Below are 14,231 nucleotides of genomic sequence, written 5' to 3' on the forward strand. Positions count from 1 at the left end.
TGTAATATTGAACATTGTCGTTTTTTTCCCCAAACAATGGCAATTAATCATTCTTTGTAAACACTGCAAATTGCTTTACAGAAAACTAATTTACCCTCGCGGCATTTATCCCATATATCAGCGCGGAGAGACAACATACAGAGGAGTCTTATCCAAATCACAGGCCTTTGTTTGCAGCTGTCGTGACATATTCATGACTGGGGCCATAATAGTCAGATTCCTGTTATATCCCCCGGGGAGAGCAGGGAGAATGGTGTCACATCCAATTACTGCGGCACACTGTAGAGGTAAATCAAAACTGGTGCCATGAACTCTGGAATCTAAGGTGCACACACACACACACACACTGTACGAGCATGGCGAGACAACTGTTATATCAACATTGATAGGATATTGGAAAACACATTCTGCTGGTAACTTGGAGGTCACGTATGGATTACACAGGGAAATGGGATTGGCTGGAGGCTGTTGGCTGCTGCCGTCTTCTCAAAAACATAAATTGACATACATAAGATCTCGGAGCAAGTGAGGCAGACGGCGCTTGCTCGAGAGATTTTTTTTACAATTATGGATTTGTTCGCCCAGTGTGCAGAAATTGAAATTGCAGATGAGGGCGATGATGTGCCCCCTTATTGGGAGGAGGAACAATCGGGTCACCCGGTTCACCCGCACCTTCTCCTCTGCACCAATAAGAAGCGTTTTTCTGCGGAGTGGAATGAATGCCTTTGTCTTTTCCTCCACACACAGTAGTCTTTTGGAGGCCTGGTGGTTTGATGGTTGGAGGGTATCTCAGCAGTGCATAGCCCTGTTTCACCCTGGAGCGGTGCAAAGCTCCTGCCCAATAAAACAGGCTGCATCCCCAGGGCCCCTCCCTCAAGCCTCCAGTCAGCGCTTGTTTTTGCACCATTTATTTAGTGTGACACATCTCCAATTAAACTGTGGAGGCTGCTGCATTCCCCCCATAACTACCTCTTATACCTCCCCATAGACTTTCTGTCACACTGAGAGTGTGGGTATGAGAGAGTGAAAGGGAGAGTTAGTGGGAAAGAGAGCGAGAGGGACGCAGAGAGAAAGAGAGAGAGAGAGAGAGAGAGAGATCACATCTTGCCTGCCAGCTATGATCACAATGTCATTTTCCCCTCAGTGGTTAGGAGCCTCCTCTGAAAGGTGCCCTGAATTATAATTATCAAAATATTGAACAAGATAATCATCCTCTTAAACGATGCTGCCACTTCACTATTTGCCTTTTCCATCTCGCTTTTCTGTAAGCGTTCTTAATTTAGAAAGTGCACAGACATCTTTTGTGCAAGACAACGCCGACTAAAGTTAGAAATTCATACTCAGGCAGAATTCCTCCACACCGCCTCACTTTTTAGTCCTGCGTCCATCAATTTAAATTCATGAGCGTTTAAAAGGAGATCTTTTGAGAGGAGGTAAGAGTCTCCTTGCCACCTCTTCATCCTCCCCCAACGGCCCCAGACACAGTCACAGGAGGAGTGACTTTGTCCGACCCCAATACCGTCTGCGAGAGCGCAGCTGAGGGCAGCAGCTGCCAGGGAGGACTGGTGGGGGAGCGCCCAAAACGCCGGCTCTGCCAAGCAAAGGGGCCGGGGGGAGCCCCAGTGGCAGCTGGGAAGGGTGGGGCGGCCAGCTGTGGAGCAGCAGGATGGTGGGGTGACTGGGAGATGCCACTAAACCTGAGCAGGGATACACAAATACACACAAATTTTTATACGTATGGCAAAAAGTTTCTGCTTTTCTTAAAGCACCTCTGCGGTGCTGCGGCTCACATTTACACACAAACACTCGTTATCTGCACCAACACGAGCAGTCTGTGGCCCTCTTAACACCAACACCACTCGCCCATCACGTGCTTCGGCCACACATCTGGTGCACCATCTGTATCACTCCCCCCAATGTGACAGGTAGTCCCTCTCCCTCTCTGGAGGGAGCAGAAGGGGAGAGAGGGACACGGAAGGTAATTTTGGGTGTAAATGTGCTCTGGACCTCTCTGGATGCATCTGGACAAAGCAGACATGCTGCTGAGCGGTGCAGGATCATTATCAGTTGGAAACTGATTACCAGATAGCGGATGAAGACAAAACAATTATATCATACTGTCACATTATGACGGCACCAATAGCGCACATCTTGTTTATGTTGTCGTCGGGATGAATGATTTTTTGCACTTTGTATTAATTACCAGCATCTCAATTAAAAAAAAAAAGCTCAAATGCTATAAATAACACACAAGTCAAAAATATATTAAAGATTCTTCCAATTTATTGTAATGTACAGTTATACATTGCCATGACACAAATGTGACCACTTGGATGGGGGTGCAGAAATGGCCTCTATTTTTGAGGAAACATCTAGAAAAAGAAAAAACAAAAAGAAAAAACAGCCATATAAACAATATCGGAGGACAAATGAGTTCCTCTTCTTCACGCCGCTGTACATATGGGATCAATAAAATATGCACCATAAAACAAGATATCAAGCCAGTGATATAAAACTGCACAACCAGTCTTTACTGTGAACTTAAGGAATCCATTTGAGAACATTATTTTTCACATCTTATGTTACATATTTGACAGTAACAATCTTTATTATTCACACACAAACACTGTGAACATTTGAATGACATCAACTTAGACGTTTATTCAAAAGGGGGGAAAAGGGGATTCCAGCATCGTCAAGACTAACAAAACAAAATCAGAAATATCTTCTTATACCAAGTTTGATCTTCCCCATTCACCAATTTGCAGTCAATGGACAAGACTGAGGTGCTTGTATAGAGAAAAAAAAAAAAAAAAAGGCTCCAGAGAGCATTGACTTACAATTTGCAGTGGCATCTGCTACATATCACCTCTAAGGGCACATTTGTCAAATAAAGGCCAGTGGCCATTATTCTGTCAGGTTATGTGGTTTAAAAAAATTTATTTATTCATGATCAAAATTTGATATAGATTTTTTTTCACAGACTTAAAACAGAATACAGCAATTGTTTCATGTGTTTTCAGGCATTAAGCATTTTCTAATTCCAGGTGGGATAATCCTATTTGTCCTTCAAGGAATTTCTGTCAATTCATGTCATACAGTGCCCATCATACTGACGTAGCAGATCCAATTATACAATTCAACACAACAAAAATAAAAAATAAAAAATAAAAAAAATGTGCTGGATGGGATCATCATAAAAAAACAAAAAAAAACATTGACACATACACTTGAAAGAAATAAACAACACAGCTTTAGTACTAGTTTCCAATGTCTTATACAAAGTTAGCTTGATCTAAAAAGCATAAAATATATTTTTACATCATCACATACATCAAGACACGTACCATGGCCTAGCGGGAAGTTTGTCTGGTGCATTATTTCATCTCCGAGCCCCCACACACACACACACATTTCCCCCACTGCTGGCATTATTGCTTCTTATGAACAAAGAGCTGAAGGATAGAGAAACAATGCACCACAGTAGATTTGAAACTGTACATTTTTAAATCATCTCTGATATCCAAAAGAATTTCGTTAGCCCGTTTCACAATCTGCAATGCTAAAAGGATAAGGCAGTTCCATTTTTTTAAGGCATTGCTGCTTTGAGACATACTGGACCAGAGGGTGAGTCATGGACTTTGACATTATCAAGTCAATGTACATGATGAACAGAATACATTTTATAGGAGCCCAAAGAGAGGGGGGGAACCGTATCTTGTATTTTTGAGCGTTGTATGTTCTTGTATGAGAGAATCTCTGTGAGCTACAACCATCGTTTAAGTCTGCTTAGCAGTTGACCAGAGCGAGGTCAAAGCTCAGACAGAGATCAGAGCAGAGCTGTGTGGGTTGCTGTGACCATCTCTCATTGCTGGTAATTTCCATACTGGCCCTGTGGAGAGAAATGTGAGAGACTCGTGTTACTGACCTTCTCAAAAAAGGCTTATATTAACAATTCTCAATAAAAGATGCAAACAAACATCTGTGGTTTCAACCATATCATAATGCAAACCATGATTTATGGCTGCATTGGCCGGTGTTGACCAGCAGGTGGCAGCATGGCCTCACAACATGAGAGCTCTAAATTTCTAACTTTATACCTCAGGTTTCAGCAGCAACATGGCTGAGGACACAGGATATTTCCTTATCAAATAGCCGACACTTGTTTCAAGTGAGACAAATTCGGTGTGAGAACAGTAGTAGTTGATGTATTTCTAAACAGGGGTCGAAATATGTGTTTAGGCATTGATGGAAAATACACAAATTTGGAGAACAAACTATGACAGTATGATATACAAAACATTTTAATTGAAATATATACAGTGTTATCATAAGCACAATAGACATTAAAAACCAGTGTTGTAAATTGCAGAGATTAACACATCCAAAGCAATAAGCTTTTGGCGGTCTCACTGCAGACTAAGCATGCTGTGTTTCTGGACCTCATAACTTACAATTCGACCCCTGGTTAATAACTAAATAAATAATACAAAAAAAAAAGAAAAGAAAAAACTTAAAAAGAGAAAGATGGAAGAAAGATAAAAGACAAGAGAGACAGAAGAAACATAAATGCAAATTAAAAGGCTAGGTGGTCAAACGTCTAGATTGGACGTTGAGGTCTTCACAGCAACCATTACCTTTGCTTCTTACAGAGCTAGTCAGGGGTTCAAATCCCCGGGTCTTTATTTCCTGATGTGCCCCTGAATATTCAAAGATAAAGATATCAAAGTGTAGCTGTGGTCCCCACATAAGACCACAGGAAATACAGGGCAACAAATAGATCCCCCTTTAAACACTAGAGCAGTCTGCATCACGTTTAAGGAAGAATCCTCGAGAAGCCCTCATATTTCACTGAATTGGCAAACCTTATAAGCCAGGATACGTATATAACTAAAGACTCGAATAAACAGCAATAGTAACACATACACTCTTTTGGGAAGAACAGATTTAACCCCCAAATATGATGACGGCATGCAAAACATACTAATATTTACCTTCTAACTTCACTCACATTGGTCTCACTACACAAAATACACAACTAAGTCTGGCAATAAGCATAATAAGGGACAAACTGAGAGCATTCTCTGAACTAGTCGCTGTGACTGTCCGGTGTTCTGGGCATACTCACCTGGTCATAGCCGTAAGGGCGCTGCTGCTGGCCCTGTGGGGGTCCCGGTTGAGGAGGGCGATAGGCCGCATACTGCTGTCCCTGCCCCTGAGGATAGTTAGGATACTGTCCTGGGGCACTTTGGGAAGGACCTACGACAAACATTGACAACTCGATTTAAAACAATGTGTGTTTGACAGAGTAAACTGTCAAACATTTTGAAAATGCTTTGGGACACAGTCAACATGAACTCTCTCACACACATTTTTTTTCTTTTAACGCGGTGCAATTTTCGGTCTTATCACCAGCTTAGAAAGAGATGGGCCAATCGAACTCAGGTTTGGACTCAAACAAAGGAACCCAGTGGGAAAACGGCCCAAGTTTTGCTCGTTAACTATTTCAGTTTCCTACTTGTTTCTCTGAGAACTCTGAGGGAATCCCTGTTGGTTTGCTATCACTAATGGGCTGCTATAAAAAAAAGAAAAGCTGATGGATGACAAAGAGAGGATGGTGGATATGTGAGACCCATTTGTTTAGGCTGCCTCCATGTCTGACTCAGTAATGAATGAGAATGAGTGAGGTGGGTTGGGTTGGGGCCGGGCGGTGGTGTTGGATCCCTAATGCAAGGAGACATCAAGGAGATTCTGTTGGTCTTCATTAGAGGAGCAGGCGTCATTAAAAAAAAGGAGAAATAAAAAAATCACTTCATCAGCCCCCGTACACTGTAGCTATCTACGCAGGTGCTGTGGAGGACCACGCAAACCTCGACTGTGGCTGAAGTCAAATGAGGCCCACGCAGCATCGTTAGGAGCTCATAATGCCTTATGCTGTTGAGCATAACCTTGTGAGGGCCTGTGAGAGAGAGCATGCGTGTGTGTGCCAGATGGATCTCACCTCACAGCCTCTGCCTCTCCGCTAGCTCATTACTGGCATGAGCTCTGGCTCAGACAGAGGCTGAGTGATGGAAAGTTCCAGTGAAAAATGGGATGACGAAGAAAAAAGACCAAAGAGCTGCAGGAGCCTAAATACTTACATTCCACGTGAAACATTTTTTTAATCATCCTTTATTTATTTTTGGTTGAATCCAAAAGCCACACGCTCATACCCTTAAAGTTAGACAATATTAATTGGAATAGGTATAAGTCAATTAAGTGCTCTAACTTAAGACTCAGACTTTTTTTTCAAATTCAGATTTATTTGTGTTTGCTTGCCTTTTCTGTCATGAGCTCCAAAGCGTGGCGACTGCGTTCTGCCCACTCAGCCGTTGCAAAAAGCAAGTGATGTTGGTTACCAAAGTAAGCTAATCGAATCAATAAGGTTATAAATAATATGAATGCTAGCACTAGCGGAGTCAAAGTTAGCTGTGCTAAGTTTGGAAATAACTGAAAGGGTTAGTTCAGGCTTTTTGAAGTGGGGTTGTATGTATACTCCCACCCTCTGCAAGGCAAAACTACCATTTTTGTGAATGGAGTCTGGTGATACATAGCCAATGGCTATATACTTTTCCGACGGGAAACTGAAGCCGTTATATCGCCGTCTTATATATCACCAGACTCCATTCACAAAAACAGTCATTTTACCTTGAAGAATACGGGAGCTGCTGGTCTACTGCTGTGTGACTTTAGTATCTGAACTAACGTGGCGTCCACACAGGAGTACATTGCTTAGCTTCCGTGCTGGCACTCCTGTCTGCAAACAAGGAGCGTGCCGACCGCCGTCTAAGTTACTGTATGTAATGGTAATACACTGACTATAAGGATGTATTTATACTATGTATGTAGCAGCGTCATCATGTAGAAACCTATGTCAGGTAGGTACGTTTTCAGAGGGGCGTGGGAAAATAGCATGTTGATGCTAAAACATACATACTTTGACCAAAATGTTAATGTTCGGATTTGAATACATAAGGAACACCACTGGGAGGGTACAGAATGATATAAAAACCTAAAAAAATAATAATTAATGGACCCGCCCTATAAGTGTTCGTCCATTTCCAGCAAAAAAATAATCTTCCATCACTTAACTTACACCTATTCTTTAACGTATGTGTATGTATACAGCTAACACATAGTTTGACTATTAATCCAAGGCAGTTGCAAGGAGTTCAAAATGTTTGGCTGGCAGTCAACACACACTTTGCCCAATGTCTGTACCCATCAGCCAAATCTCCTCTCCACTCCCTCAGAACAGTGTGTCATATCAAACTGAAGCACCAGGAGAAATGCTAATGTGGTGCCAGCCACCACTATACTGATTAAATTTCTCTTCCACCGAGCTCCAATCCCCCAACCGTTCATTAAGGTGGTTCTTTAATTCCTTGCTCTTGATGATGTCTTGACATGCATTTGGCACAGTTACATTTCCAAGGGGCAGTAACCACCAACCCACTGAGGAGGATTATTATTCAGCAGTTAAAAAAAAGGTAGACAAAGAGAGCGGATAGTGCCTCCTGCAGGACAAATATGTGCCCCTAGTCGAGAGACGGCGACTCACCGTAACCCTGCTGCTGTGGTGGGTAGCCCTGCTGACCCGGGTACTGCTGCTGAGGAGGGTAGCCCTGCTGCTGGGGTGGGCCTTGCTGGTATGCTTCTTGCTGTTGGCCATACTGGGCATTACCTTCAAGGGGCAACAGCAGGCAATGTGAGCAAGGTGTTGACGACAACAACAGCAAAGCAGACAGCAGTTTTTGAGCCAGCCATGTTTTAAAAACTAGTGGTTTTTTTTATTTTCAAAATGGCTGGACTTTCTTTGCTTCAAAAAAAAGAAAAGCAATGCGTTTGAAAAGGTCAAAAGGAAAATAGTGTAGTCAGTAGAGAAAAAAAACAAAACAAACAACAAATAAGTAAATGTTAATTGGACAAAGAAAGAGACGGAGTTGTTTTATTATGAATCTGTAATCTTTCAGTGTGGCTGCTAACACACCTACATGGAGAAAATTGGCAGTATATCAAGTGTTATATTTAGAGGATAATGCGGTGGTAGCATATTTATCAAAAATAATTGGTGGTTTTCACTAGCGCTGCTCCTCTGTAAATCAGTGAGCACAAAATCTGCGTATCGCCAACGAATGGCAGTCTGCTTCACGTATGTGCAAATTGTGCAATATGAATACTCCCAACATGCAAACAAGTAGCATTCCATGGAGTTATAAAAGTATCCTGTGGCATTTTTGAATGAGAATCTGAAGGATTAACATTTCACTTTAATACAACTTTGGCCATTAGGACTCACACAAAACTCTGTCCCTGACTTTTCTATCCATGGACTGCAGCACCTTTTTGGAATAAGGTACACTCTGGCATGTGGATGTCTCCTCAAAAATTAGAGGCCATATTTTTTTCTTTGATAGAGCCCAAAGTCACTTTGATTTCCCAGAAAATAATGAAGAAACTGAAATATTGGTTTTGGTCACAGTCTCTTTGCATCATTTGTGTTTTAACACAACTCCTGGGCTTATTTTCTGTTTTGTTTTCTCCAAGTGACTGGAGGGTTCTCCTACCTTCTGAGGCTGCCTGTCCTGCGTGACTGTACTGGTCTCCATAGTAGTCTTCCTGCCCTGGGTACTGCTGAGGGGGTCCTACATACACATACACACAACATACACACAAGTAGATTCAAGGTGTTGTTGGGTCGGTTGTGTGAGGGGAAGAGTGGAGGGGATGGATTCCTTGCCGCTAGTGCTTGTTAGAAAGCTTTCTTTTGGTCACTAAATTGTTTTAATAATTGGAGGCTACAGGTTACATGTTTAGTCATCAAGATGTCTGTGAGCTGCAGAAGTGGAAATAGAGGAAATTGAGAAGAACAAGAGTAAGAAATGCAGGAGGGCGGGTTAGGGAAGAGAAAGACCAACGCTCACAACTTGCACACATCACAGACGCACTCTGAGGGGAATACCTTGCTGTGGGGGTCTGTAGGGCGGCATCGGCCTCTGCCCCATGACATGGTTCCCTTGGTTGACCTGGCCCATCATACCCATTGGGGTCTGTTGCCCTTGGTAGTGCTGTCCACCACCACCAGGAGGCATGTTATACTGCTGAGAGGGAGGCTGCTGGTGCATCATGGGGCCTGTGGTGCACCAAGAGTTAACTCTCAAACTGTACTAGGTAGAAAAGCAGCGTATGGCTTATCAAGTGCAGGTGAATGATGTGCGGCAGGCACCGGTAAGACAGGTGATAAGGCACTGGAAATGAATACAACCAAGTAGAAACTAACAAATGAGTTGTTTTACCTTGACTGGGCTGCATGTTCATGTTTGGTCGAGGCCCATAATTTCCCATGGGCTGGCCCTGGGTCATGTTCATTTGGCTCTGAGCTGGTATGCCTTGGGAAGAAGGGACGGTGTGATTGTAACCACCCATCGAGCCGTGGCTGCTGGGGGGTATATTCATAGAGCCACTGGGCATGTTTGGGGGCTGGTTGGGGCCTGGACCGGGACCTTGCATGGGCATGTGATTAGGCCCTGGAAAAACAAAAGCAGAGATGATTCATGACTTGACTTGAAAAACCATGTAAATATTTAGCACTTGATGACATGTTGGAGGTTTGGGGTTCACCCAAACTGTAAGCAACGACAATTAATCACCTGCGCTTCATTTGTGTCTGCATCTTCTTTTCATTCATTCCTCATTTGCAATATGTAAAGATGATCTATCCACAAAAAGCAACTGAACTACGGCTGTCAAAGTTACCGCGATAATAACGCATTAACGCAAATTCGTTTTAACGCCAGTAATTTCTTTAATGCATTAATGCAATTGATCTTTCGGAGGTTCTAGTGGGCTCAGTTTTAAAGCTAGATTGGTAACATGTCATACTAGCTTGTCGCAAAGGAGGTTTAATAACGCTCCAAACTTGCGCAAAAGTTTGGCGAGGAAAAACTGTCATGGCCATTTTCAAAGGGGTCCCTTGACCTCTGACCTCAGATATGTGAATGAAATGTGTGATAAATTTGCAATTTATCACGATTACCTATGAACAATCATGCGATTAAATATTTTAATCGATTGACAGGCCTAAACTGAATCTTTCAAATGTAGACAGATTTCTATCAAGTAAGGATTTAACACTTTTCAACACTATACGTATGACATATTATATTAGCAATGCAGCCGACTTCACTACAGTTCCAATAATATGGCAAAATCAGAGAAGCCCAAGGCTCCCATCAGTTAAATGAAGAATGTGAAGTTTCGAGGGAAAACGACCTCCAATGGAGGGCAGCTCTTCCGTGGTGCAGGAGCTACAAAGGTACTGCAAACTTGCCGCAGTCCTATGGATGGTGCCTACTCTCTAGTCACCTAAATGGACAGACTTGTTGTGTCTTTCAGATCTGAGCGGGGAGCATCATGGTGAGGCCCAGCTAACAAGTAATAACATAATATTGTTATAAATATATGTGAGCTTTCAATGGAAATCCAAGAAACAGCATGGCACAGAAAGGAACAGCTTAAGTGAACACTACAAGACCCTACAGTTGCACCGTTTTCTTGTTTCTTATATGGTGTCCTAGACTTTTACCCTTTAGAATTCACAATCAATGTGTGGTAGAGCAATAAGTGTGTATGCTTTTTTAAGAAACATAATGAAATACATACATTTGCAAAAAACACACAAAACAAGAACACACTGAAACAAACTATGCTACTTAAGGAGGAGAGGATAACCATGATCAAACGAAGGACAAGTCCAAGACCACCAGCACTGGCAAATGGGTGACATCATCCTTCAGCAGAGCGACCTCCCTCACAGTTCTGTGGTGTTGCTAGGCAACCCAAGTGAGACAGGGACTGAGGGAGAAGAAGGGGAAAGAAAAAAAGAGAGAAAGACGAGGGAGGGAAGGTGAGGGGGGGGGGGTCACTTACCAGGCATCTGTCCATTCATCTGGTTCTGCATGTGTGGGGCTGGAGGGCCACCGCTGACCATACCCTCAGAGGGCATGTTGTGACCGTGAGGAGGCTGCTGAGGGGGTCCACTTTGGTTCATCCCACCAGGGCCCATGGGCATGTTTTGAGTGGGCGGCTGCAGGCGCACAACAAAGACACAAAAACACACATCAGCTGGCTAGAAACACATCTGAGCCATTCAAAACTCAAGAAAAATAGCAGATAAAAGCCAAGATCTCTGTACAAAATAGTAAAATCAAGTATAGCTGATGTACCTTTATCAATCAAGGATGCCAGATGTTAAAAAAAAAAAAATACTGTATTCAAAGAAAAGTGACAATAAATAGGCATACAGTACAATACATAGTCACTTAATCACTAAATAAACTGCTCTCAGTCAAAAGTCACAGCCAGGGATCATCAATGACTAAAAAAGGTATTGAACACATACCGTCATTATTCAATTAACAGTAAATCAATCTGATCTACTGCAACTTTAATTTGTTTTTATTTATACTTGATCCTGGACAATATTTTGCACATTTCTGCACAAAACTACTACTTCTAAAACTGATCATTTTAAAAACACATATTGTACATATTCTTAGCATTTTTTTTCATATTATATTGTAACGTTTTCTATTCTATATCTATGTTTCTTGACTTTTGTAGAACTTAATTCTTATTTTTTCTTATTGTTTATTGTATACACCAATACACCAAAGCAAATTCCTTGTATGTGAAAAGGTACTTGGCAATAAACCGGATTCTGATTCTGGTACTTCTAAAATGAACGGACTCTTAAGCCAACAAATGTGTACTTTTTACAAACTTACACTGAACAGCAACCTTAACATCACCGGGGTTATTTTTTCAGACAGATCACAAACGACATTATACAACTGTTTTCACAGGCTGTATAGTACTCCTTGTGGCAAGCAAACTGATATCAATGTGTTAATATGGTGGAGTTCCCTTTGATACAAGAGTTGAAACAAATCAGGACATTATAAATTTGCATTTAAACTGTTCATATTTAGTGTCTACATTTGAAATGACACGTCAGATGATCTATAAGTGTAACAAGACAGTTTCTTAGTAAATATAATATTGCACTGATCTCTTTGTTTAGAATCCTTACTTTAATTTTGGTTTCTTGAGTATTGTTTAAGGTGATTTACCTAAACCATAACCCGCATGACTTGTATAGGACATGAGCTAAACCAAGAGCTCAACATTACCTTATGATGCAGATCAGGTCACACTGTTATATACAATTCACTCACTCAAAACATTCAGCAAGGACCACAATACTCACAGCAGGGAGGAGAGACTGCATGTTCTGATTGGAGTCTGCTATCGTGGCCAGGTACACTAAATTTCTGTGCAGCATCTGTTGATACCTGAGGCAGGTGGACAATCATCAGTACAAGGTTTAGAGTTTAATGTGCTGTAACGTGCAGACAAGAGGAGGATTTTAATAACTTACTGTGAACATTCTGCTGTTTTGCCTTTACTCTGGAAGTCCATTATACACTGGATCAGCTGGTTGTTTTCGTCAAGTAACTGCAACAGCAAAATGCAGAGATTTAGGCTATATTATTATATATATATATATATATATATATATATACCCTCGGCACAACACAAAGCGCCTGGGTTAGTCCTTCATGCTGGTAGCCATCAGGCTCCACAGCCAAGGCTGACCCTCATATGAGAACTATGAGGACTTTAAGAACTTTAAACATGCACTATCTGCAAGCATCTTGGACTCAAATCACTGGCGCACTTTACACTATACATGCTATATAATATATATATATATATATATTATATATATATATATATATATGTACATCTTACACACTATGTTCACCAATTCACTCTGTATCTTTTATATCTCTATTTATTGTTTTTATAAGTTTTGTGTACCTTTACCTCTCCTGTGTTTCACTCTGTTTGCTGATGTTTGCTGCTTTGACACCTGAATTTCCCTCCAGGGATTAATAAAGGTTCATCTTATCTTATCTTATCACATGTTTATGTTATGTGTGATGACACAAAATGTACAATTAGTGAAACAAAGTCATTTTGAATGTATCTCCCTTTGCTTTCTGGATCAGCTGGTTGTTCTCGTCAAGTAACTGCAACAGCAAAATGCAGAGATTTAGGGCTATTTTATCACGTGTTTATGTTATGTGTGATGACACAAAATGTACAATTAGTGCCACGAAGTCATGTTGATTATATCTCCCTTTGCTTTCTGATGGTCACTGTGGACACTTCTGTTTATATTCATGTATTACATCTACTTTACCTGTTTCATTTACTTTATAACTGTGTGTGTTTTACCTGTTATATGTTTTATCTCAAGTATTTGTCTTAAAGCACTGACCAGAAGTGGCAACTGTGAATCTCGTTGTATTTAACACAATGACAATAAAGCTTTCTATTCTCTATTCTTATATTATCACGTGTTTATGTTATGTGTGATGATGACATAACATTTACAATTAAGTGACACAATTTGAATGCATCTCCCTTTAGCTTTCTGATGGTCACTGTGGCTAGCAATTAGAAAAACAACGTGTGAAGATGGAGGAGGTTTTTCTTTTTGTGTGAAATGTGAGTGTGCGTTTCTAGGCTAACAAAAGACGCGCCTTGATAGCTAACGTTAGCTAGCTGTCCTCTGCTAACAAAACTGCAGGCCCCCATTCATTAGAAATACAATTATACTGCTAAGGTGGATTCGTCGTCTACACGTGTCGTCCTGACTCCAGAGAGGTTCGTATTCACCGCGCTTTGACCCTGCTAAATAGTGATCCCGATATATTCAGTTGGACTCGGATGCTACATAGCATTAGCTCAACGGGCGAGCTAGCTAGCACCGAGCTGAGACGCGCTAAAGAAAGATGAATTACCTTTTGTATTCCAGCGGGCGTTATATCACCCTTTCCACGCTGCCTGTGAGGTGCAAACGCCACCGACATGGTAGATAACTACTATGAAATTAAAGTGAACGAGAGCATAAAAAGTGAAAAAAGAAAGCTAGCTAGCACACTTGACAAATCAGGTAGAACTCAGATCAAACAGTTCAGAATAGGATTTCAATTTCGTAATGCAGTGGCCCGTTTTAGGGGGGGCGTATAATATATTTTAAATGATTATGATGATTATTTTTTTAATTTCGATAAAATTAAAATACGTTATGTTCAAATTCTTATCTGGTAAATTATAATATT

At 41.3% G+C, this 14,231-nt stretch overlaps 1 protein-coding gene across 6 annotated transcripts; it reads right to left on the bottom strand.

The window, feature by feature from the left end:
• Positions 1-2,265: 2,265 nt before the first annotated feature.
• Positions 2,266-14,102, bottom strand: ss18 (SS18 subunit of BAF chromatin remodeling complex). Of its 6 annotated transcripts, XM_074651390.1 has the most exons (11): positions 13,911-14,101; positions 12,479-12,555; positions 12,308-12,392; positions 10,969-11,125; positions 9,336-9,566; positions 9,002-9,172; positions 8,607-8,684; positions 7,601-7,723; positions 5,129-5,259; positions 4,638-4,700; positions 2,266-3,892 (listed from the first exon to the last, which is right to left on the bottom strand). In XM_074651390.1, the coding sequence occupies exons 1-10, from the start codon at positions 13,977-13,979 to the stop codon at positions 4,683-4,685; spliced, it is 1,140 nt and encodes a 379-aa protein (XP_074507491.1). In that variant the 5' UTR covers positions 13,980-14,101; the 3' UTR covers positions 2,266-3,892; positions 4,638-4,682. The 6 variants fall into 6 exon arrangements, with proteins under 6 accessions (XP_074507491.1, XP_074507490.1, XP_074507495.1 ...); XM_074651389.1 differs by lacking the exon at positions 4,638-4,700; XM_074651394.1 differs by lacking the exon at positions 8,607-8,684 and having other exon boundaries at positions 13,911-14,099.
• Positions 14,103-14,231: the final 129 nt, after the last annotated feature.

Source organism: Sebastes fasciatus, chromosome 11 (assembly GCF_043250625.1).
Source record: "Sebastes fasciatus isolate fSebFas1 chromosome 11, fSebFas1.pri, whole genome shotgun sequence".
NCBI lineage: Eukaryota > Metazoa > Chordata > Actinopteri > Perciformes > Sebastidae > Sebastes > Sebastes fasciatus.

Excerpts from the sequence above, each read along its gene's own strand:
- ss18 (XM_074651388.1), bottom strand. The coding sequence starts at position 13,979 with ATGTCGGTGGCGTTTGCACCTCACAGGCAGCGTGGAAAGGGTGATATA. Across the intron at positions 11,126-12,307 it reads TGCAGTCTCTCCTCCCTGCT|CCGCCCACTCAAAACATGCC; the intron begins GTGAGTATTGTG and ends GTGCGCCTGCAG. Across the intron at positions 9,567-10,968 it reads GATGAATGGACAGATGCCTG|GGCCTAATCACATGCCCATG; the intron begins GTAAGTGACCCC and ends TTGTTTTTCCAG.